This window comes from Enoplosus armatus, chromosome 6, assembly GCF_043641665.1.
Source record: "Enoplosus armatus isolate fEnoArm2 chromosome 6, fEnoArm2.hap1, whole genome shotgun sequence".
Taxonomy (NCBI): Eukaryota; Metazoa; Chordata; class Actinopteri; order Centrarchiformes; family Enoplosidae; genus Enoplosus; species Enoplosus armatus.
This window is the reverse complement of record NC_092185.1, coordinates 93056-116251: the sequence shown is the minus strand read 5'-3', so window position 1 is coordinate 116251 and position 23196 is coordinate 93056. Positions and strand designations below refer to the sequence as shown.

At 41.0% G+C, this 23196-nt stretch overlaps 1 protein-coding gene across 1 annotated transcript in view; it reads right to left on the bottom strand.

Moving 5' to 3' along the window:
• Window positions 1-321: 321 nt before the first annotated feature.
• lamb1a (laminin, beta 1a) overlaps window positions 322-23196 on the bottom strand; it is a 40714-nt gene continuing 17839 nt past the window's right edge. The window contains exons 15-33 of the mRNA XM_070906730.1: window positions 22806-22933; window positions 21461-21581; window positions 20731-20932; window positions 18724-18867; window positions 18238-18469; window positions 17529-17692; window positions 16434-16658; window positions 15848-16065; window positions 15640-15736; window positions 12254-12623; window positions 11689-11873; window positions 10424-10665; window positions 4403-4612; window positions 4115-4259; window positions 2708-2915; window positions 2274-2415; window positions 2005-2181; window positions 1668-1827; window positions 322-1437 (exon numbers count right to left, since the gene is read on the bottom strand). Coding sequence (XP_070762831.1) covers window positions 1298-1437; window positions 1668-1827; window positions 2005-2181; window positions 2274-2415; window positions 2708-2915; window positions 4115-4259; window positions 4403-4612; window positions 10424-10665; window positions 11689-11873; window positions 12254-12623; window positions 15640-15736; window positions 15848-16065; window positions 16434-16658; window positions 17529-17692; window positions 18238-18469; window positions 18724-18867; window positions 20731-20932; window positions 21461-21581; window positions 22806-22933 — 3510 coding nt within the window. The 3' untranslated portion in view covers window positions 322-1297. The remainder of the gene's footprint in view (window positions 1438-1667; window positions 1828-2004; window positions 2182-2273; window positions 2416-2707; window positions 2916-4114; window positions 4260-4402; window positions 4613-10423; window positions 10666-11688; window positions 11874-12253; window positions 12624-15639; window positions 15737-15847; window positions 16066-16433; window positions 16659-17528; window positions 17693-18237; window positions 18470-18723; window positions 18868-20730; window positions 20933-21460; window positions 21582-22805; window positions 22934-23196) is intronic.

Genomic DNA, 23196 nt, shown 5'->3' with positions numbered 1-23196 from the left:
TAGCGGCTGATTAGCCGCTGTAATGAAATATATTCAAATTTAACTTGTTAGAGCTTAGCGCAGCCAAACATACACGCTACCAGTGACACAGAAACCGGAAATGACGCAATACGCTTATCGCAGTACGTCAGCATCTATATCTAAACTCCGCTCAGCTCTGTTGGTGTTTAAAATCTGAAATAAAACACAAACCAACTGGCAAAAACAGATATATAACAGACATATTAACTGGTGTTAAATATTCTAAAGTAAAGACACGAGTGATTTTAACTGGAAGCTTTTATTAAAAATCATTTTGGGTCCAAAGTTTTGGCCAAAAAATGACAGGAAATACAAAATGAGGAAGTAAAAAAGTTGCAGTCACATGATTTGAACATCACAGTTTCATCATTTTAAACTGGAATCAAATGATCAACAGTTACTTTGATTTACTCACATTCAAACACATTCAACTGATTTACAAACTTTTACAGGCTTTAAATTTTACTGAAAGTTCTGTTTAAATTAAAAAAATGGATTCTATTTGTTTTCTCATTTGATGAACCAGCCAATTAAATTAATCTGTTTCAAATCAATCAGTTTCAGCTGCTTCCGACTTATTTTCCACACTCACATTTAAATGGACTTAATGAGTTTTTATAGTTCATTACCTGTTCAGCGCCTTTTAATAGCTTTGATAGTTACTAGTTAATAGTCTTTTGTGTGTAAAAGTAGCTGGCAGCAGAGTTTGAAAACGTGATGGTGCGTTCAAGAATGCTCAAACATCCCTCATTAAAAGGCTCCATGTCCAATTTGGAAATTAGCTGAAAATGAAACTTTCAATCTTTGTCAGTGGTTTAATTTAAGAAAAATAAGTCTTGGGTTTCATTCAAACAAGAGAATCTAATTTTGGAATGAAAATCTTTCATTTTTTCACTTTTTCTTCTTTGATTATTTCAGGTCTCAGAGGAAACTGTTCACTTCATATGAAAATCAGAGGGCAGTATTCTCACTTCTGATTGGCTGCTGAGAAAAGGTCAACAGGTCAGATTTAACATCACAGATTCAGTTAGAAAATGTGTCATGTTCCTTTAATTCTGCTTCCTTTGACTCTCTGAATATGACCTTTGACCCTAGAACAGACAGTCGCTGTAGATTTGACCTTTGACCCTAGAACAGACAGGTGCTGTAGATTTGACCTTTGACCCTAGAACAGATAGGTGCTGTAGACGTGACCTTTGACCCTAGAACAGACAGGTGCTGTAGATTTGACCTTTGACCCTAGAACAGACAGGTGCTGTAGATTTGACCTTTGACCCTAGAACAGACAGGTGCTGTAGATGGTGACCTTGTGGCTGATCTCCTGCAACAGCTCCTTCACGGCGGCCTCCAGCTCCACCAGCTGCTCTGCCTTCACTTCCAGAGTCCGCTGGTTGTCTTCGTAAGACTTCTCCAGATCTGAAAAACACCATGTTTTTTCACTATTTAACTTGTTCACACACAGAAATGTAATGTTTTTACAGGGACTGCATTTGCGATGTTGACTGAAACTGCTGCCATAACGCGTAAATAGAAACACTCGGTGGTCGAATGGTGGACTGCTGTGTTCAGACATCCACACGGCGCTCTGCTGACATGAGGGTGGAGACAGGAGGTGTGATGTCAGTGTGATGTCATTGTGACGTCACCTTTGAGCAGCTGCAGTTTGTCGCTGGCTTTCAGCAGCAGCTCTTTGGCTTCCTGCTGCAGTAGCTCCGCCCTCTTCTTTGCATCAGCCACACCCCCTGCCTTCTGACCAATCAGCTGCTCCACTGTAGCGTATTTATCCTTTAGCTCTGAGTCCAGGTCCTAAACACCCACACAGAACCAAAAACACACATATTTGGTGACATGAATAATCTTATCAACAAAAACAGACTGGACAAAAGACTAAAAATAATCAGCACACATGTGAGTGTCCTTCACTGACTAAACTGCTGTGTGTATTAAATGTTAACTGATTAACAATCCAACAGGTGAACTCACCTTCTTAACCTCCTCTGCCATCTTTCCGATGCTTGCTGCGTCCTGATTGGTCTGTTTGGTGCTCAGTGTGACGTTCAGAGCTTTGTCTCTCAGCAACGTCACATCCTGCTCGAGCCGCTGAAGCCTCTGGGTGGCGTTATTCAGCTTCAATTCTGCATCTGCCGCCTCCGACTCCACCTGAATGCAACACGGACAGATGACACGTTACCTGCGTAACACGTTTCTGACATCACTGAAGTAAATGTTTTAAACCATGGGTCAGTACTGACAGAGGACAACAAGGTGTTGGTGTTATGGATATCGGCGGCGGCCTGCTGGATGGCGCTGCTGGCGGCGGTCTGAGCTCTCTGAGCTTCTTTCAGAGCTTGCTTCACCTTCTCTGCAGAGCCCTTCACGTCTGCTGCCTCCTCGCTGATGAACACAGGAAGTCACATTTCATCAGTTTACTACAGGCTGTTAGAGAGGTGAGACTTAAGACCTTTTAAAGACCAAATATTAAGAAAATCAAGAACCTTAGTGGAACAAGTCTGCATGGAGATTTGATGATTTTGATTTAGCAAGGGTCACTGAAAGATTAAAATGTGTTGTGAAGAACCTTGTTAAAGTCTTATTTGGCTTTGAGAACTTGTGAATGTTGTGACTAAAACAGAAATAACTGGCTCTGGTCAGGTAAAACTGTCCTGGATAAACCGGTACGACTCACCTGGCTAGACGGGCCTGGTCCAGCAGGTTCTCTGCTCTCTGGATGTTGTCGGCGCTCTGCTGCAGGATGGTCTCCACATGTCCCAGTTCTCCCACCTTCTGTCGTATCTCATCGGTCAGGTTCTGGAGCTGAGCTGGTGTGGTCGGCATCTGCATGGCCAGAACCTCATTGGCCACCAGCTCGATGCTCTCCAGGTCTGCAGCGTCCTCTGAAACAGCAGAAAAAAGTGGTTTGATTCTCACCTGTCTGATCATCTGACTGCTCGTGTTTCTGACCTGTCAGGCTTCTTTAGATACGTCCATTTAAAATAACTTCCCTTCTCATGGTGGAATATGTGGCAGCAGATCAGCTCTTAATTACATGAACATAACAGTGGCCAAACATCTGTTTTATTGTTTTTACTGCTTTTGATACAGTTGACCACTTTGTTATACTTGAATGTCTTGAGCACTGAATAAGCCTCTCTGGAAGTGGTTTAGATTGGTTTTAATAACTATCTGAGAGGACGTTCAAAAGCATCATATCGGTTAACATTTTTCTACAGGTGATTCTCAGATCTTCTCCTTTGATGCCAATAATTTAATTTTGCTTTGCTACGAAAAAGTCCATTAAAATAAGTTATAATCTGATCTCAGAGGAGTGATATTTGGGAAAGCCGGGCTAAGACACTGACTCAAGGTTCTGGAGGGAGTTATGTTGGAAGAACATCATGCAATATTTTCTGGCATCAATCATCAGAGTTTATCGGGGACAGCATGAAGGCTGGAGGCAGTGTGGTTAAAAAGGATGAATGGTAAAGAAATAATGAACATTTTTGGAATAGAAGTTGCTCTTTTGTCACATTATTCCTGTAATGTGTAAAATCTCAGAAAACCTCATGACATGAAGAAATGTCTTCAGTCAAAACCCTGGAATGAAAATGTCAACAAAATAAACTGTCTGGAAAACTGACCTTCACCTTAAGACTGTGATATGATCAATATGTAAAATACTGGAGAAAATGGACAACATACAGTATATGAGCTGTAAGTCATTACATACTGGATGTCAGACACTAACAGACCTTGTTCCTGTATAATGTTGTCCATGTTAACACCGTTCTGCCCGAAAAGTTGCAAAAAAAGAAAAACTGATGTCAGAACTTTCTTCAGTTAAAGAAGTTATCATTATTCAGACTCCTCAGTCTAACATTAAAAATCTCTGTGTCACAATTGGTAACGGTTTTAATTTGACATCAAAGTGAACTCTTCTATCCGAATATCCAATATATATATATACACATATTATATAATATATAAACCAACAGCAGGAAGTCACATGACTCTGAACACCTGAAGTACCTGAAGTCCTAATATCTCAGGACATGTTTGACGTTTAGTCATGATAAACAGGAAGTGAGAGACGTACGTGTGAGGAAGTCTCTGATCTGTCTGATGAGACCTCTCAGCTCCTCGTTGCTCTGTTCAACTTTCTGTTTGGTTCTGTTGGTCTTCATCAGGACGTCTTGAGCGCCCAGCTTCGCCTCATCTGCTTTTAGTTTGGCTTCCAACACCTGCAGTCAAAGCACAGAGAACATCTACTATCGTCCACCTACACTAGAACCAGCACATACCAGGTCCCATCAGAGCCAGAACCAGCACATACCAGGATCCGTCAGAGCCAGAACCAGCACATACGAGGACCCGTCAGACTCACCATCTTGGAAAGTTTCTCCACTTCCTCCATGGCGCTGATGATTTCCTGTTCAGAGTCTCGGGCCTTCCTCCAGGCAATGCTGGCTGTCGTCACCACGCCGTCACATCCTTCACCTCCACACTTGGTCCGACCCTCAGAGTCCATACACCCCAGCCCTCCACATGGAGAGGACCAGCATGAGTCCTGACCTGATGATGGACTGCCGCAGGTCTTTAAGTACCAGGACAGACCGGAAAATAAACACGGATTCCGTAAACTGGAGGAGTTTAATGCAAAGATACGATATTTGTTTATTTCACTAAAATATCAGTAAATCGTATACATCTGTATATTCTGACGTTTATATTCCTCAAATATGTGTATATGTAGAAGTTTAATACAGAAGAAAAATAATGCACAAATTATTTTTAAAAAGTTTTGAGTATGATACAATCTATAGTGTCTTTCACACATCAATGCAAACCTGAACTTGAATGCAAATATCTGAATCAGTTGGACTTTAACCTGCCAACACCCTAGTAACACATTCACACACCAATGACGACCTTTGGCCTCCATCGGGAGCAAGTTAGGGTTCAGTATCTTGATCAAGGACATTTTGACATGTGGATCCAGGGGTCAAATCCCCAACCTGCTCTACAGTGCAAACCACTGTGCCACCATGCCGCTCCTGCAGAGTGCCAGAGGCATGAAAAAAACAAACATTCAAAGTCCAGTGTGTGAATAGAGCAGGTAATTGTCTTTTTTGCTTGCCTGTATATTGATTTCCACTCTTTCTTTGATACTGTGGATATGTCCAAATACATGTAGTATTGATATCAAAGCAAAAACTGTCACTACGAATGACTCGGTAGCTTCGTCCCCCATCTTCGATGTCAAACTGTAAAAACGTGAAAACAGGAACTCAAACTTACCATCAATACACTCGCTACCCAAGTAAACACCATCTCAAACAAAAACAAAACCATGAAAGAAACCATACTGGACCTCCAGAGCTGCAACATGCGTGACAACCTCATATTTACGGGAATAACAGAACAACCTCAAGCAATAGAATAATTCATGCAAACAGCCCTCAAACTCTCACAAGACAGCAATTCTCAACCAATTCTCAGACAGTACCGTCTAAGAAGTGAAGAAGAGTTGCACTGACTGTACACAAACTGTACATAAATGGCCATATTTACCACTTTAACACCACCTGGCTATAACTTCATCCTCCAGAAAAATGAAACTTCTCACTCTCTCTCTCTGTATCTGTCCCTCCGTCCGTCCGTCTGTCTGTCTATCTATATGCACCATTTCTTGATTTATGTGTGTGTACTTACTGATATTAATGGATGACTGTATGCATATACATTGGTATGTACACGTTTGTATGAGCATGCATGTGTGTGCGTGCGTGAATGGATGGATGCCTATGTGTGTATGTATGTATATATGTATCAGTATATATGTAAACAACTAAAATAACTCATCAACCAATTGAACTACAAACGTTTGCATACATGTATATGAAAAAAAAATATATGAGAAAATATATTTGTGTATATAAATGTGTGTGTGTGTGTGTGTGTATATATATATATATATATATATATATATATATATATATATATATATATATATATATATGTGTGTATGCGTGTAGGTTTATCAGTATATATCCCTACCAGCACTCATTGTTAGATTAAGGGAATTTACCATTCTCAACAGAACCTAAAACTCAAAACCGTACACCCAGTTTACATCCAATTCGGTCTCTGACCGATGTGCCATTGTGCTCCTTCCTTTTTGTGCACAATGCCGTGTGTTTTAGTCTTAGTCTCTCTTTGTTTACTCTCACTACCTTCTTGTGTTTTTCTTTTTGTGTATCTTTCTTTTGTTTGTCTGGATCCATGCAACCCATCACCACCTCCCATGGCTTGATCAGTGACACAATCAAACATCATAACTGCTTTAAAAACATAGCAATTGCCACAACTCTGACAGCTTGATGGAAAGTCAATAAAATATTAAATGTCACCGACCGCACAAATACCCATATGGCACCTGGTCCTGACTTCACTGTAAATAAATCAGTACTAAATGGAAAGAAAAAGGAATTACACACCTCCATCATATTTTTGACCATAACACCCTGTTAACATTCCAACATTATTGATAAATATGGCATTGAGAAACGACAATACTTACAATATCTCCAATTAAAACATTAAATCAAGGCAAAAATGGATATCTCTAACACACACCTGGAACACTCACTATTACTGGACAGTATCAATAACATCACAAAATCAAACAAACCACTCTCAAAACTGTATAAACGTATAACTTCCACTAACTGTAATAACATCTTGAGCATCTCTAGGAACACCAGCATAAGGCTAATACAATTCAAGACCATTCACAAAACACACAGCACAAGATGCACATAATGGGATTTACAGAATCAGACATATGCACTCATTGTACACTCAACACAACTGATGATTACCTCCACGCACTCTGGCTCTGTTCACATCCCATTATCGCATTCTGTATGCATACTCGGTGACCTGGACATACTCAACACATGCTCAACACAAATCAAAATACCCCTACTTGTGGCCCTAACTATCACCAAGAAAACAATACTATTAAACTGGAAAAGCAGGAAAAAAATATCTCACAACAAGGCAGATATCAATGGAACAACAATCAGCTCTACAAAAAAAAACCCAACTTGAAAAGTGGAAACCAGGAGAAAAAACAAGAACCAATAGTGCTAAACAAAGCCATCCTGCAAAACTTGCCTGAAATACATCATAAGGAGTCGGTCTAGACTTTCTCTATTTGTAAAGTGTCATGAGATGACTTTTGTTGTGATTTGGTGCTATATATATATATATATATATAGATATATATATATCGCAGGTTCCTGTAGATCATGGTCCTGGTACGCCTGGCTGCTGCCGCCATGAGCCTGCTTGACTCTCATCACTACAGTTATTATGTTTAGTCGTAGTTCTGTTACTATTAAAGCTGTTATTGCTATTATTAATCTCAGCTATTATTACAGATGTAACTACTATTATCAGTCATATTTCCATTATTATTATAATTCTAGCTGCTATTTCTACTGCCAGTGCCACCGTACATCTCTGCCTGTCTGCTTGTCTGCCTGTCTGTGTCTCTACGTCTATCTCTCTCTCTGTCTCCATCTGTCTGTCTATCTGTCTCTCCCCCTCTCTCTTTCTCCCTCCCTCTCTATGTCTCTCTCTCTCACTCTCTCCCTATCTCTCTCTCTCAAACCCAACCGGTCAAAGCAGATGACCGCCCACCTAGAGTCTGGTTCTGATCGAGGTTTCTGCCTCTTAAAAATACGTTTTTCCTTGCCACTGTCGCCAAAGTGCTTGCTCATGGTGGGAACTGTTGGGTCTGCTCTATTTGCTCTAAGTGTCATGAGATGACTTTTGTTGTGATTTGGCGCTATATAAATAAAATTGAATTGAATTGAATTGAATATATGCTTCCTTTAGGAGATATTATTAGAAAACACTCCATAAACCTTCATTGCTATGCGGACGATACCCAGTTATATCTATCGATCAAGCCAGAAGAACCTCATCAGTTAGCCAAGCTCCAAGCATGCCTTAAGGACATAAAGACCTGGATGACCTGCAATTATATGATATTGAACTCGGACAGAAGTTATTGTTCTTGGCCCTGAACACCTCAGAAACACAGTATCTAAGGATATTGTTACTCTAGCTAGCATTGCCCTGGCCTCCAGCGCCACCGTGAGGAATCTTGGAGTTGTCTTTGATCAGGACATGTCCTTTAACTCTCACGTATACCAAACTTCAAGGACTGCCTTCTTTCACCTCTGTAACATTGAAACATCAGGAAGATCCTGTCTCAAATGGATGCAGAACAACTAGTCCATGCATTTGTCACGTCTAGGCTGGATTATTGCAGTTCCTTATTATCAGGCTGTCCCAATAAGTCCCTGAAGACTCTCCAGTTGATCCAGAATGCTGCGGCATGTGTACTGACAGGAACCAGGAAAAGAGATCATATTTCTCCTGTATTAGCTTCTCTGCACTGGCTCCCTGTAAAATCCAGAATAGAGTTTAAAATCCTTCTCCTGACCTACAAAGCTCTTACTGGTCAGGCACCATCATTAAACGGCTCATAATACCCTATTACCCCACTAGAGCACTGTGTTCCCAGAATGCAGGGTTGCTTGTGGTTCCTAGAATCTCCAAAAGCAGAACAGGAGCCAGAGCCTTCAGCTATCAAGCTCCTCTCCTGTGGAATCAGCTCCCAGTTTGAGTCCGGGAGGCAGACACACTCTCTGCTTTTAAGAGTAGGCTTAAAACTTTGCTTTTTGATAAGGCTTATAGTTAGGGCTAGCTCAGGCCTGCCTGGACCAGCCCCTAATTATGCTGCTATAGGCCTAGACTGCTGGGGGACTTCCCATTATGCACTGAGCTTTCCTCCTCTCCCTCTCCATCTTTACACATTCATGTCCCTCTAATGCATGTTACCAACTTTATATCTTGCCGGAGTTTCTTTGTGCTTTCTTGTCTCGCAGGTTCCTAGACTTAGACTTTATTAATCCCACAGCGGGGAAATTTACATTTACAAATTTCCTGTGGATCGTGGTCCTGGTACGCCTGGCTGCTGCTGCCATGGGCCCGCTTGACTCTCATCACTACAGTTAATATTATTATTAGTCATAGTTCTGTTACTATTAAAGCTGTTATTGCTATTATTAATCATATCTCAGTTATTATTACAGCTGTAAGTACTATTAACAGTCATATTTCCATTATTATAATTATAGCTATGGCTACTGCTGGTGCTGCCATACATCTCTGCCTGTCTGTCTGTCTGTCTCCGTCTGTGTGTGTCTCTCTCTCTCTCTCTCTCTTTCTCTCTAACCCAATCCTTGCCACTGTCGCCAAAGTGCTTGCTCATGGTGGGAACTGTTGGGTCTCTGTAATAGTACTATAAAGAGTCGGTCTCGACCTGCTCTATTTGTAAAGTGTCCAGTGGACACTGTGGAGTCCTTTCCGTTTCCTGGCCTCCATCATCAGCCAGGACCAACAGAGGATGTACTTCCTGAGGCAGCTGAAGAAGTTTAACCTGCCACAAACAATGCTGGTTCACTTCTACACAGCCATCATAGAGTCCATCCTCACCTCCTCCATCACTGTCTGGTACGCTGCTGCCTCCACCAAGGACAGGAGCAGACTGCAGCGTATCATCCGCTCTGCAGAGAGGGTGATTGGCTGCAACCTCCAATCTCTTCAGGACCTGTACTCCTCCTGAGGAGAGCAGGGAAGATCGCTGCCGACCCCTCCCACCCCGGACACAATCTGTTTGACCCCCTCCCCAATGGCAGGAGGCTGCGGTGCATCAGGACCAAAACTTCCCGCCACAAAAACAGTTTCTTCCCCTCTGCAGTCAACCTGACGAACATGGCCAAAGACTTGCACTGACCCCCCCCCCCCCCAACACAAACTAAAGTTATACATTATAGTAACGTACACTGCCCCTGTCCCCCCTGCGTTACATTAACGCACCCACCCCCTACTGGACACTTTGATAACTGCACTCTGTTATTTATCTTATTCCTTTTACCTTTATATTTTTACGTTTGTTGTCAGCACCATCAGACCATGGCAAATTCCTTGTAATGTATGTTACTTGGCAATAAACAGTTTCTGATTCTGATTCTGAGATGACTTTCGTTGTGATTTGGCAGTATATAAATAAAATTGAATTGAATTGAATTTTCCCTCCCTCCCTCGTTTTTTTTTTGGTTGCTCGTTTGTTGTTTTTATTGATTTGTTGTTGTGTTTTTGTTTTTTGTTGGTTTTGTTTGTTCTTAATTTATTCATTAATTTTTTCTGCTCTCACATATGTCCGTTTATGTTTTGTACATCAACATCATCTGTTGCCTTTGTAGATATTAATATGTTCATAAAAACGTAAAAACACGACAAACAGAAACTTATTATAATCTCCCACCTTGTGGCTGATTGCTGAAAGGTCCAGAGTCTGCAGCTCTCCTGCCAGGTCGTCCAGTCTCTGAGCATGCTCAGTGTGTCTTCTCAGGAACTCCTCTCTGGTTTGGTTCAGTTTGTCATCTGTGCGTTGCCGTAGCGCTGCAGAGATTTCCACGGGGCTGCCCGGGTCAATAGTGGAGGCATTCGCTCGAGTTTCAGCTGCCTGAGACTGCAGGAAGTACTTAGTGACGCTGTCCGTCGCCCCTGGCAACAGACAAGAAGTACAAATCAGCTGAGAGATCCTCAATGAAAAAAACAGATCAGAACGCTTCGTTCACTTTTCGTATCTACTTCCGTGAGACGTATCATGAAATACATCCCGGATTTCTTCAGATGGTCATCTGCTCAGGGCACAGCAGTGACGGCACACCCACGAAGAAGAAGAAGAAGAAGAAAGGGGAAAAAAAGCATGCCCACGAAGTAGAGGGCCGCTCACCAGAGCAGCCAGAGGACATCAGAGGGAAAACCAGAAAACATTTTCTCCATAAAATGATGGAGTTTCACCAAAATCAGTGAATGAAGTTGTGTGTTTTTGTACAGTAATCAGTGAGGCCCAGTCCCCAGAAACACTCAGCTCCAGCAGCATCTATTGTTTTTCCAACCTACTTCTTGTCTCATTTGTGGTCTGATAAACAGGAAGTTCATCACATTCAGTCCCCATGTCTCTATTTTCCAAGCTAAGTTACTGTTGCTGTCATGCAGTCGACCACAGCGGCTCAGTATGAAGCAGTGCGCTGTGCTCAGAGGCGTCTCCCAGCCCCTCGTGGGCTGCAGGGAGCCGGCCAATCAGAAGAAAGTGGGCTTTTAGGGAGGCGGGCCTTGAAGAGACAGGAGCTCAAATGGCTTGTGTCAGACAGAGGGTAAACTGAGGGGCCGCATAAAGGGCCACAATAAGATGAAGAAGGACTTATTAGATCTGTGAATCATGCAACGCTGTTCTAGTGGAGTCCCACAATAAAGATAGAGAGCTGGAAATGAGCATAATAGGTCCTCTTTAAGGTTGAAAAGTGCTTTATAAGTGAAGTCGATTTACCATTAACAAAGAAATGGATCCACAGACAGTTTTAAAATCAGTCCACAGGGGGCAACATAGTGGGTACATATTATGAATCCGAGTGCATGGTGTCTAAATTCTTTATTTCATGTGTTTATTAAAATGTCCTAACTGGTGTGAGATAGTCTGGTCACTTGATCCCCCACCCCCGGCTGACCTTTAACCCTTCTCACCTCTGATGTCGGAATTCTTGATGAACTCGACCTGATCCAGCAGCTCCTGAACTGTCCGCTCTAGTTTCTGAGCGTCCGACGTCACAGAGTCCAGTTTAGCTTCTACAGCTGAGTCCGAGTCCTCCACCTTGACCAGAGTGTGTTCAGTGTGGTTCAACATCCGGGTCAGGGCCCCCATCAGGTCACTGAGGGACACACACAGGTCAGATTTTACATGAATCTGAGCTGCTTTCTCTATATTTTTAAATAAGAAAATAACTAATAATAAATCAGTTATTCTCACCTGGTTTGATGCAGCAGGTTTAATCTCCAGATTAAAATTAATCTCACCTGGTTTGATGCAGCAGGTTTAGACTCCAGATTGAATCTACTCTCACCTGGCCTATTGGAGCAGGTTTAATTTCTAGATAAAATATAATTTCACTTGGTTTGATGCAGCAGGTTTCATTTCCAGATTAAATATAATCTCACCTGGCCTGTTGCAGCAGGTTTAGACTCCAGATTAAAGCTACTCTCACCTGGCCTGTTGGAGCAGGTTTAATTTCCAGATTAAATATAATCTCACCTGGCTTGTTGCAGCAGCTCTTGGATCTCAGTCAGGGGTTGCGAGGCTGGGTTCTGGTTCAGGATGACTTGGATGTCTGCGACGCTCCTCTCCATGCTGTTGATGGACTTCTTGTAAGGTCCACTGAATCCGCTAGCTTTGATGGTGTTGACCTTATTGACGAGTCGGTGTGTCTGATTGGTCAGCTGACCGATGACATGGTCCCACTCGGCGAAGCACTGGTGGCAGCGGTGGCAGTCTGGAAAGGTCCCAGAGAACCCACGGGCGCAGACGTCGCAGCGCGGACCAGAAACACCGTCCACACAGACGCAGTGGCCGCTGACCTTGTTACACTGCTGCCCTGAGATACCGCGAGGGTCGCAGTCACATGCTGAGACAGAAACACACAGAGTATTAGAAAGTGCCCCGTTACACCTGTAACCACACCCAACAGTGATGTCACAGTGTCCTGGAGTACACCTGTACATCACCACAACATGGTTTATCATGTTTCTGTTAAACATCCAGCTGTGATCAGGTTCATAAACTCCATTGAACCTGCAGACCCTTATCTGTTTTCTGAGATGTTTGGTTCAGTTTAAATGAACTGTGGACTACCAGGGTTTTTGCGGGTTCACCAAGTTATATTCAAGACTTTTCAAGACAGAGACCTCCTGAAAAGGAGGATCTCAGTCTGGTTTCAGTCTGACTACAGGACTTTTGAAAGTAGATATGATTTTAGCATAAATTTAAAAGATAAACTGATTTTAAATCATCTGTTGATTGTCAACTGTTGTGAGGTAAATGATCTGCATCGTGGTTGCCATGGTAATGCTTTACACACCTGGAGTTTTACAAAATAAGCTTCATCCTGTGAAACTCAGCTGCAGTTACTTGTTGACATCTAGCGGACACAATCTGTCAGATGACTGTATGTTCACATTAGTCATACAGACATTAGTCTTTTTGTCCTTACATATTTTGGGACATTGTATTGGACAGTGACAGCAGAGAGATAACAGCATCTTAACTTATTCTGTTTTTGCAGACTGAACATGATGCGTTTTACAGGAAGAATAAAAGACAAACTGTCCTACTTCCTGTTCAACAAAACATCTGGGGCCAGATGCATAAAACTCATGACTTAAGATTCACGACTAAAACTGAGTGTTTGCACAAAGACAGAAATATGCCTACACATTCTTTTAGTCAGATTTATTTGATGATCATTTGATTTATTTATTTAATTATTGTGCATGAGCCTCATTTCCTTCTACAAAGAAGAGTTTACTGTTTGTTAGAATCAGAAATACTTTATTGATCCCCGGAGGGAAATTACTAGACAACAATTACTTTGTTGTGTTTCATCAGCAAGGTTCGTCAAGGACAGCTGTGGCTATTTATAGCACCATACCACTAATTCATCACATCTACCGGTAAACTGTTGTCGTGGTGATATCTCAATCATCCTTATTAAATGTCCGCAGGATGATCGATGATTCACTTACAGAGCTGTTATTGGAACAGACTTTACAAACTGCTTCACAATTCAGGGTGAAATTAAATCATTTCAAGGAAATTATGGCTCAAGTGTAAATAAAAACAAAGATAATATTCATCACTCAAATAATTATTTTAAAGTAAGTTCATAAATGCAGGTCTGACTGATATTTTACAGAACACTGTGTTGACTGAAACAGGAAACTGAAATTGGAAAACAACCTAAACAAACACTGTTTTACTACAAGCTGACCATCTCTCAGCTGAGTGTACGCTAGTCTGAAATCTGCGTGAGACACATTCTTCCTTCATAAATACCAGTTTATGTGGGAAAAAGCATTGTTATACATCTGGGGGCCAGATGCTGAGTATGTGTGTGTGTGTGTGTGTGTGTGTGTTCAACATCTGGTTTGTATCAAACACAGTTGAAACTCCTTCAAACCATAGAAACAACAAACCTGAACCAGACTGAGGTTTCCCTTTGATTCACTCAGAACAGACAGACAGGCAGAGAGAAAAACATGTAATGTTTGCCCTGTTGGAGGCGCTAAAGGAAACATCATGGAGTCACTAACATGTAAAGTGTTCAAGACCTAATGCCAGAGCCCTGTTTGAAGACAGTTTGCTCTGAAGGTTTCATGTGTTTATAGTTTATATATAAATTAGAAATATATATATAGTTTATAGTTTTACCTACTCTGCTGCTTTCTCTTTACTCCTTTTTATTTTTCTATTTCCCACTATATTTCTCTTCTGTCCATCTGTCTGTCTGTCTTTTCATGTTCTTCCTCCTTCTGTCTGATCATACATATTGCATACATTGCAATACATACATATATATATACATATATATATACACACACACACGTATACATTGTTATTGTATATATTTATTCCTTTATTTTTCACTTAAATACTGTAAATGTGTATATTTTTTATTTTCTATTTCTTATTTTTATATTTTGTACATACTTTTAGCTCTAAATTATGCTACTTCTACTCTTGAATGGGAGCACCGGTACTGTAAAATTTCACCCCGGGGATCAATAAAGTATTTCTGATTCTGATCTGATCATCTGTCTTTCCATCTGTTTTTTCACGTTCTTCCTCCTTCTGTCTGTCTGTCTCTATCTGTCTGTCTGTCTGTCTGTCTTTTCATTTTCTTCCTCCTTCTGTCTGATCGTCTGTCTTTCCATCTTCTTCCTCCTTCTGTCTGTCTGTCTCTGTCTGTCTTTTCATGTTCTTCCTCCTGTCTGTCTGTCTTTTCATGTTCCTCCTCCTTCTGTCTGTCTGTCTGTCTTTTCATGTTCTTCCTCCTTCTGTCTGTCTGTCTGTCTGTCTTTTCATGTTCTTCCTCCTTCTGTCTCTCCGTCTGTCCGTCTGTCTGTATGCCCCTCTCTTTCAGCAGGTCCAGTTTCTAACCTTCAGTTCTGATTTACACTAACAAAGACTCTTTGTGGATTTCAGTGATATTCAGAGGGTCAGACAGATCTTCAGTCTGGTCTCCATGGCGAGGAGACTGCCTGGCTTCAGGGAACATCTGGACTTAATATTAGTCAATGCAGATAGCAGCAGAGGATGAAGGGAGGAGGAATGTTCCCACGATGCAGCGGGGCAGTGGCTGAATGCCTCTTTTCATTCATGGAGCTTCAGACGATTCAGAGTCGTTTTTTAATTTCTCTTTCTGAACGAGTCCAAGACTCCAACTCAGATCTTAACTCTGACTCTGCAGTTTCTCTGGTTGAGTCTGTCACGTCCACATTCATGAGGACAACTGTGAAAATGTCTTCACAATCTTAAGATGTTGTTTTAATAAAACTGAGCTTTTTAAAAACTCTGACATTTGATGAACGACCACTCATGTTATTATATTAACACCATGTTGTGAACATAAACCGTGAACGTACCGTGACATTTGACTTCTGGGTCTCCCCAGAACAACTCTCTACACTCGCTGCATGTTCTTCCTCCAAAGCCAGGCTGACAGGAACACTGACCACTGATCTGTGGTTGAAACATATTGTTTATATTCAGAAGTCCAGCAAAACTTTGACTTTAGTGAAGTAGAAAACAGATTTGAGTTTGCTGTGCATCACATTTCAGTGTGCTCCTCACCTCGTTGCAAGACGTCCCGTACGAGTGTTTGGGGTCGCAGTCGCAGGTCTGACAGCCGCGGCCGCTCGCCATGTTCCAGGTGTCGGGTGTGCAGCGATCGCAGTGCTGACCAATCACGTTTGGGAGGCAGTGACACTGACCGCTGCTGCGATCGCAGTGACAGTCGTCGGACGATGGACAGCTGGAGGGAATGCTGCCCAGCTGGTTACAAACACACTCTGTGGACAAGAACCACACTTCATCAGGATTTATCAAGATTCTACTCAAGAGTTTAATCTAGATTCCAGACGTCATTAAGATTTTATCAAGATTTAGATCAGGTTTTCAATCAAGATTTTATTGAGGTATAATTTGTTAAGATTTCCAAGATTTTCCAAAAAGATTTGATTCAGATTTTTTTCCAGATTTCAGTCAAGATTTTATTTAAAGTTTTAATAATTTTCATCGCTTGTCAGGTCATCTGACTACGTGTATTGTTACTGTACTGGTCTCTACTGGTCCCTACTGGTCAATATTCCACTGGGGTACTCGTATCTCAGTGGCGAAGCTGGTAGCCATGGTAACCCGGTAAACCCAGTGTACTCACTCCTGCAGTCCTGCAGTAGGGCGTTGCCATAGTAACCCAGCTTGCAGCTCTGGCAGGCAGCGCCCTCACTGTGGTAAAGGCAGTGCAGACACTGGCCGTTTTGGCCGTCGCAGGACTCCGGATCCAACATGTCGATGTTGTTGTTGCACTGACAGGGCTGACACTGCCCCCCCACTTCCCCAGGGTTTCCATAGTAACCAGGTGAGCACTCGTCACAGCGAGCACCTGCAAAGAGAAGGAGACAGAGCTACAGACATCAAACATGTCTGACAAAAGGTTTAATATACAAAAAGTAAAGACCTTCAACTGATACTTCAACTGCTTTCAGTGCTTTAACTCTAACTCCCACACAACATCACACACTAATGGTTAACATTTTAAGACGTTTTAACAGTGTTTAAACCTGTGGTAGCCAGCATAAGTGAGCACAAAAAATGTAGCCTATTCTATTCTCTAGCTTTGTTTGAAGTGCTATCTGTAAATATTTAAACCTGACAGCCAGACAGAAGCCAGTGTTGTCATGCTGCAGTTTTAGATAGATAAGTATAGTAATAAACTCAGTAGATCTTCACGTGTCAGTACAACATTTTCCACTCAGACTGTTGGAAACAAAAGGAGAAAGTTAGTGATTCATGCATCTGTCAACAGCTGATTTCAGCTTGAACATATTATTTCCTGCTGTAATAACAGAGCCACATCACATGGCTGCTCTCAGCCTCTGTTGACATCACACTAACACATTCTTTTCTTTAAATTAAAACCCTGTTTGTCTCCACAGGGCAGCTGCTATGGAGTTTCACTCAGAAAACTTCCTGCTGAGAACCAGAACCTCAGGCTGAATTCATATTAAAACTGTAATTATCCTGCCTGTGTTTCTACTGTGCTTTATTGTTACATCTGGTTGTTTTTTATCCAGTTTCGGCTTGAGAACTGGAAATAAGGAAATACAATTGATGAACATGAAAAAGTTGAATAAAAAATATTTTGTATATATACTTAATATAGTTTAAATTCATCAGTTTACCATCTGTATCCATCTCAGTGTTTATAAAGTTTTTAGGTCTGTATCCGACCCAGTGTTAATAAAGTTTTTACCTCTGTATCCAGTGTTGCAGAGACAGATGGCCTGCTGAGAGTCATCACCACGGTAACAACTTCCTGCAAACTGCCGCAGGCTGCCGGGTCCGTCAGGACACAGGCAGGGACGACAGTGGTCACCTGACCCCAGCACTGGGTTGCCATAGTAACCATCCATACACCTGAACAGAGGTGAGAGAGGAAGTGATGAGGATGAGTTGATTTCACGATTCAAAAGTCTGAATGGTGAAAATATATGGACGGAGAGTTTCTTCAACAATAGCTTCATCAAAGGTGTGGCACATGTATCCCCAGACCTGTGCAGCTTGTCCCCAGACCTCTGCAACTACTCCCAGACCTCTGCAACTAGTCCCCACAACTGCTTGTATCTACCTCCATGCCCATGTCAAACCCTACACTCCTCCTATTCCTCTGTACAATTTTTTGCCCCGTCCCATTGGGGACCCGGTGGCTGCTCACCTCAGTAAAGACTCATCTCTGTTCTGGTCCAACATTTGGGAGGATTGCACTTCCCATTGTTGATGATATCTTGTACCTTTTGAGTTTGAAAGTACTTACAGTGAATCACAAAAGTGTCAAATGAATGAAATGTATTAGCTTCAGTTACGTTTGCTTAATAAAGTGCTTTGTTTTCTTTACAAGACAGGTTGAGACACAGATATATCTCACCTGTCACAATTTGTATCATATCACAGGTGTAACTCACCTGTCACAGGTGTGTCCGGTGCTGTGGTCCCTGCAGTTGGTGCAGCGTCCAGTGTTGGGGTCACAGTTGTCAGCATGTCCGTTGCAGAAGCAGGGTCGGCAGGTGGGGAAGCCCCAGTGACCCGGCAAACAGTGATCACACTGCCGACCATATGCTCCCGAAACACAAACACACTGACCGGTGAGCTGATCACAGAACAAACTCTGTGAACCCTGAGGGTCGCACGTACATGCTATAAACACACAAAAATACAATTTGTCTAAGCCGGTTGTTCATGATTGTAGGGAAACCTGAAAATATAAAGATATCATCAGGGGGTCGAGCACAATATAATACTTTGTTGTATCATTATTAATATTTTACTGTGTCAGATATCTTCTGAACTGGTACATGGAGCACATATACCATATAAATCATATCTGCAGTACATATTGATGATCGTTATCAGTATGTATTGATTATAAATCATGTGATCAGGCGTCTGACCTCTGCAGCCATTGGGTCCGAAATGGAACGTGGCCTGAGCACATCTGTCACAGTTCCTACCAACCACATTGGGGCGACACTGACACTGACCCCCGCTGGGGTCACACACGGTGCTGAGGGAGCCCTGAGGATCACACTGACATTCTGGGAAATGGAGTCCAACACAGGAGACATGTTAGACAACCAACAAGCTTTAACAGTACAAGAAAACAATACATTCTCCACATTTCTGCCTGAGAGTGATGATCATGACAGCTTTATGAGCCTGAAGGTCTGACGACGTTAGAGGAACGTCAAGAAGAGGAAACTAGATCTACAAGATGGAAATATCAATGAGTGGCATCACTCAGATCGACAATAACAACACGAATGAGTATAAAATCACAAAGTGTCTCAGTACATCTCTCAAAGAGAGATTTATATCTTGTCTTATCTTAAGATCTCCGAAAGCCAAGAACTATAGTTAAACAATGACTGAGTCTAAGAGCCTAGTCTGTGTCTGCAGGTGGGACAGGAATATAAATCTGAGTGTCATCGTCAAAATGTAAATTTACATTCAGTTCACAGAAGAAGTTGCCAAGAGGGAAAAAGAGAATGAATGACGTGAGGTGAAACAGCTGCAGAGGAGAGAGGAGAAGATGATGAAGAAGAAGACGTGATGAGAGAAGATGGGTGACTGATCAGACCACTGCTTCAACTCAGCAACAAAAAACGGTTTTACAGAGGTGAAAAGTGATTAAGTACATTTACTCAAGTATTACTTGTACTTAAGTACAATTTTGAAGTACTTTACTTGAGTATTTTCATTTTATACTACTTAATACTCCACTAGATTTATTTGATAACTTAACTTACTAGTTACTTTTCATATTAAGATTATTGATACAAAATATAATCAACCAATAAATTATGATGTATTATCATAGACTAAGACAAGACTTTAATGATCCCAGGTGGAAATTCAGTAACTGGCCAGCAGTATATAAAGTAATTAAAATGAGCACCACATTTACCAGCTGCAACATTAAAGTGATGAATAAATCAGTGCATAAAGAAATATAATCCAACAATATAATATGTATTATTGTAAAGTTGGCCATTCTGCATAATGAGTACTCTTCCGTTTGTAACTTTGGAAGTATATTTTGATGGTAATACTAATGTATTTTTACTGAAGTAAAATTCTTAATGCAAGGCTCTGACCTGGATCATTCATCAAACAAAAAGTTTGTTTGAAATAACTAATCACTAATCTGATCCCCTGTGTAAATCACAACCAGGTTTTATTAAACCCTGAAGGGAATTCCTCTTTTCTGTTCTCATTCCACAGAGGTCAAAGGTCAGAGCTGAGCAGCAGAGCAGAGAGATTCATCTGGAACTTTGTTCAAAGTTTGAGTGTTCAAAGTCAGACTCATCAAACCCTAAATGAATATGACAAATTCTCTTAAAAACTTGTATGAGCCACTAAAGGATGAATCTGTTCACTGTACACAATCTGCTCAGCAGCAAACAGCAGACAGACACAGTTAAAGACAAGCTGCTGAACACAGTTGAACATTTAGCAGCTAAAGAGACAAATATTTCCCTCAGGAGTTGGTAGAGACCAAAAACAGACACAAACATAACATGAAAGATCATGCTGCTCTGTAACTGCTGAATGTGGAAATAAGCAACTGTTTGCAAACAAGTTCAATATATCAGCTTAAATGTTAATGTTATTTACTACGTTTCTACAAAAAAAGTGAAGGACTGAAGCTGCTGGACTCAAAGTTTTAGAGCTTTCTCAGGACATTTAAACTCGAGGTCACATGATGGAGCCCCAAACTAACTAACTACATTTAAATTCTTATCAGCACTCCCCAATCTCTGCTTGCTGAGCTGGGTGCTTCCTTCCTTCCGGCAAACATTAGCCGCTAAAATATAAAAGTACTGCCGGTTGGAACAAACCAACCAGACAATGGGAGATTGTTATGGTGGAGTAATCAGATTTAAGGTGGACTGGTGTACCTTTAGCTCCTTGGTGCAACATGGCGGAGATGCTGAAGATGAAGTTTCTGCAGATGTCGGTCATTGGTGACTTGATGACGCTCTGGCTGTTCTCCAGACAACGATAACGCTGAAAAGTTTCCCAACCACTGTTTTCGCTAGAGTCTCCTCCCTCTGAGGCCGTGAAGATCTCCAGGTTCTTACAGTGAGGCATCAACACGATCTGGGGAGAAAAAAGAACCATAAGACTGACTGAGAGCACATTGTCGACAGGTGTCTTCATGTTCAGGTTCTTACAGTGAGGCATCAACATGACCTGAGGACATATATACATATACATTGTTATTGTATATATTTTTTACTTTTATTTTTCACTTAAATATTGTAAATGTGTATATTTTTTATTTTTTATATCATATATTTGTACATACTCTCATTTCTAAATTTATGCTACTTTCTATTCTTGAATGGGAGCACCAGTAACTGTGTAATTTCCCCCCGGGGATCAATAAAGTATTTCTGATTCTGATTCTGATATCTTTGAGTTTTGGACAAAACAAGACATTTAAAGATGTCACTGTGGACTGAGAAATTATGATGAGCTTTTAATGTATTTTATAGATCAGGCGATTAATCAACTAATAATATATTTTTTATTATTTATAATAATTTATTTACAACGTAAATAATTGTTGTAGTAAGTTGTAACCCTACTCTCAGTGTTTGAAGATCAGTTTCTGAGTTTCCTCACCGAGTCAATGAGCGTGTATGGAGACTGGACGTCGCTGAGGGCCGAGTACAGCGGCAGACTGAGGCGGACTGTGTAGTTCAGACCAGATTCAAAACAAACTGGTCTGGGAAGAACCACGTATCTGAGGGGACAGACAGGAAACAACAAAAGCTCTTCACTCAGAGAACTCACAGGTTGGTTTAAACTCCTGTAATGTGGATTTCATTACTCAGTCTATGTGTAAACTATTTGCCTGCCTCTAACTCTCAAACTAACACATATTCCAACAGGACATCAGTGGAGCTCACAAGCTGCTAAGATGCTAAATAAAAAAACAAGGTAATAATACAATTAACTAATCAATAAATAAAAAGCAGACCATAAGTGATGTGTAAAAATAAAAGCAGCACCTTTAATACAGACAATAAATATGAAATAAAACCTTCACAAATGTAAATAGAATACATATAAAAAGAGACCTTACAGATTATATTGAAGTATCACATGTTTTTCAACAGCTTCACAGCTGTGGAGAATCTCAGCATCATAAACCGTCATTCAACACACTTCATTAGAAACTAAAACACTTATGATGATCTCTGCTCCTGGTTATTTTCTCCAAATATATAAAGAGTCAATTATAGAACCAGCCTTTTTAATAAACTGTTCTTATTGTTGGTAATAATGCTGTTACCAAATTTACAACTACATCAAACAAGAGGACAAAACTCTGATAGAAAACATTTAAAAGCTACTTACTGACTTCAAATGACTTTAAATTTCATGAGAAAAACAACCTGGACTTTGAGCAGTTTAATTTCATATCAATATGAACCATCAGATATTTGTATGCTGAAACTATTTTGTTTTTATTTTCATTAGAATTGGTGATTGTCCCTCTTTTGTTTTTTAGAAGTCAATAACGAGCTCCTTTGTCTTAATAATATTAAGGTGTCTGGTTTCACAACATGAACTCCGGCTGTTTCAATCCTGTCGCCTAAATATTGCATTTATATTGTACTAAACTCTAAACTTTCAGACAGCCGAGGTCGGGGTTCACAGCTTGGTTTAGATACTAAAACACTTTTTCAGGACAAAAAAGACGGTGGTTTTGGTTCAGTATTGAAAGTCAACACGTCCTGTCTTGTATTACAAATCTGATACCATAAAGACCTCCATCTTTTCTGAATCTAAACACAGAGCTGACGATCTAAACATAATCAGGAGGGAATCAGGATTTAATGTCAGGAGATGATACTGGAAGAAAACTGATGAAATATGGTGAGAGCTAACATTTAAAAGACACGTTAGAATATGTAAGATACATTTACATATTCTATACATAGTGATGGCCACTGAATCTTACCGTGAGCCGGGGTGAAGTGAGATCATCTGGTTGTCGTCGTCGGGCACAGTGTTGACACAGCGACTGTCGGCTCTGATTGGTCCAGGTCTCATCACTGTCATCAGAACCTCCTCCCATTGGTCAGGCAGCTGCAGGACCAACAAACGTATCAGGGGTTTCATAGTTTAAACTTTAATCCACATGTTCAAATTCAGATCCCTGTCAGATAAGCCTGAGGTTCTCACAGTTGCCAAAAATTGCGTTGCAGTTCTCTTATAAAAAGGAAGCTGAATTATTATTTCCAGGTCATTTAAATTTGCGCTGTACTATATTATCTTCCCCAGGCAACTGCTTAACTACACTCACAAAACTACTTATTTGCAAATATCTCCAGAAGTCTGATTTATCTTTT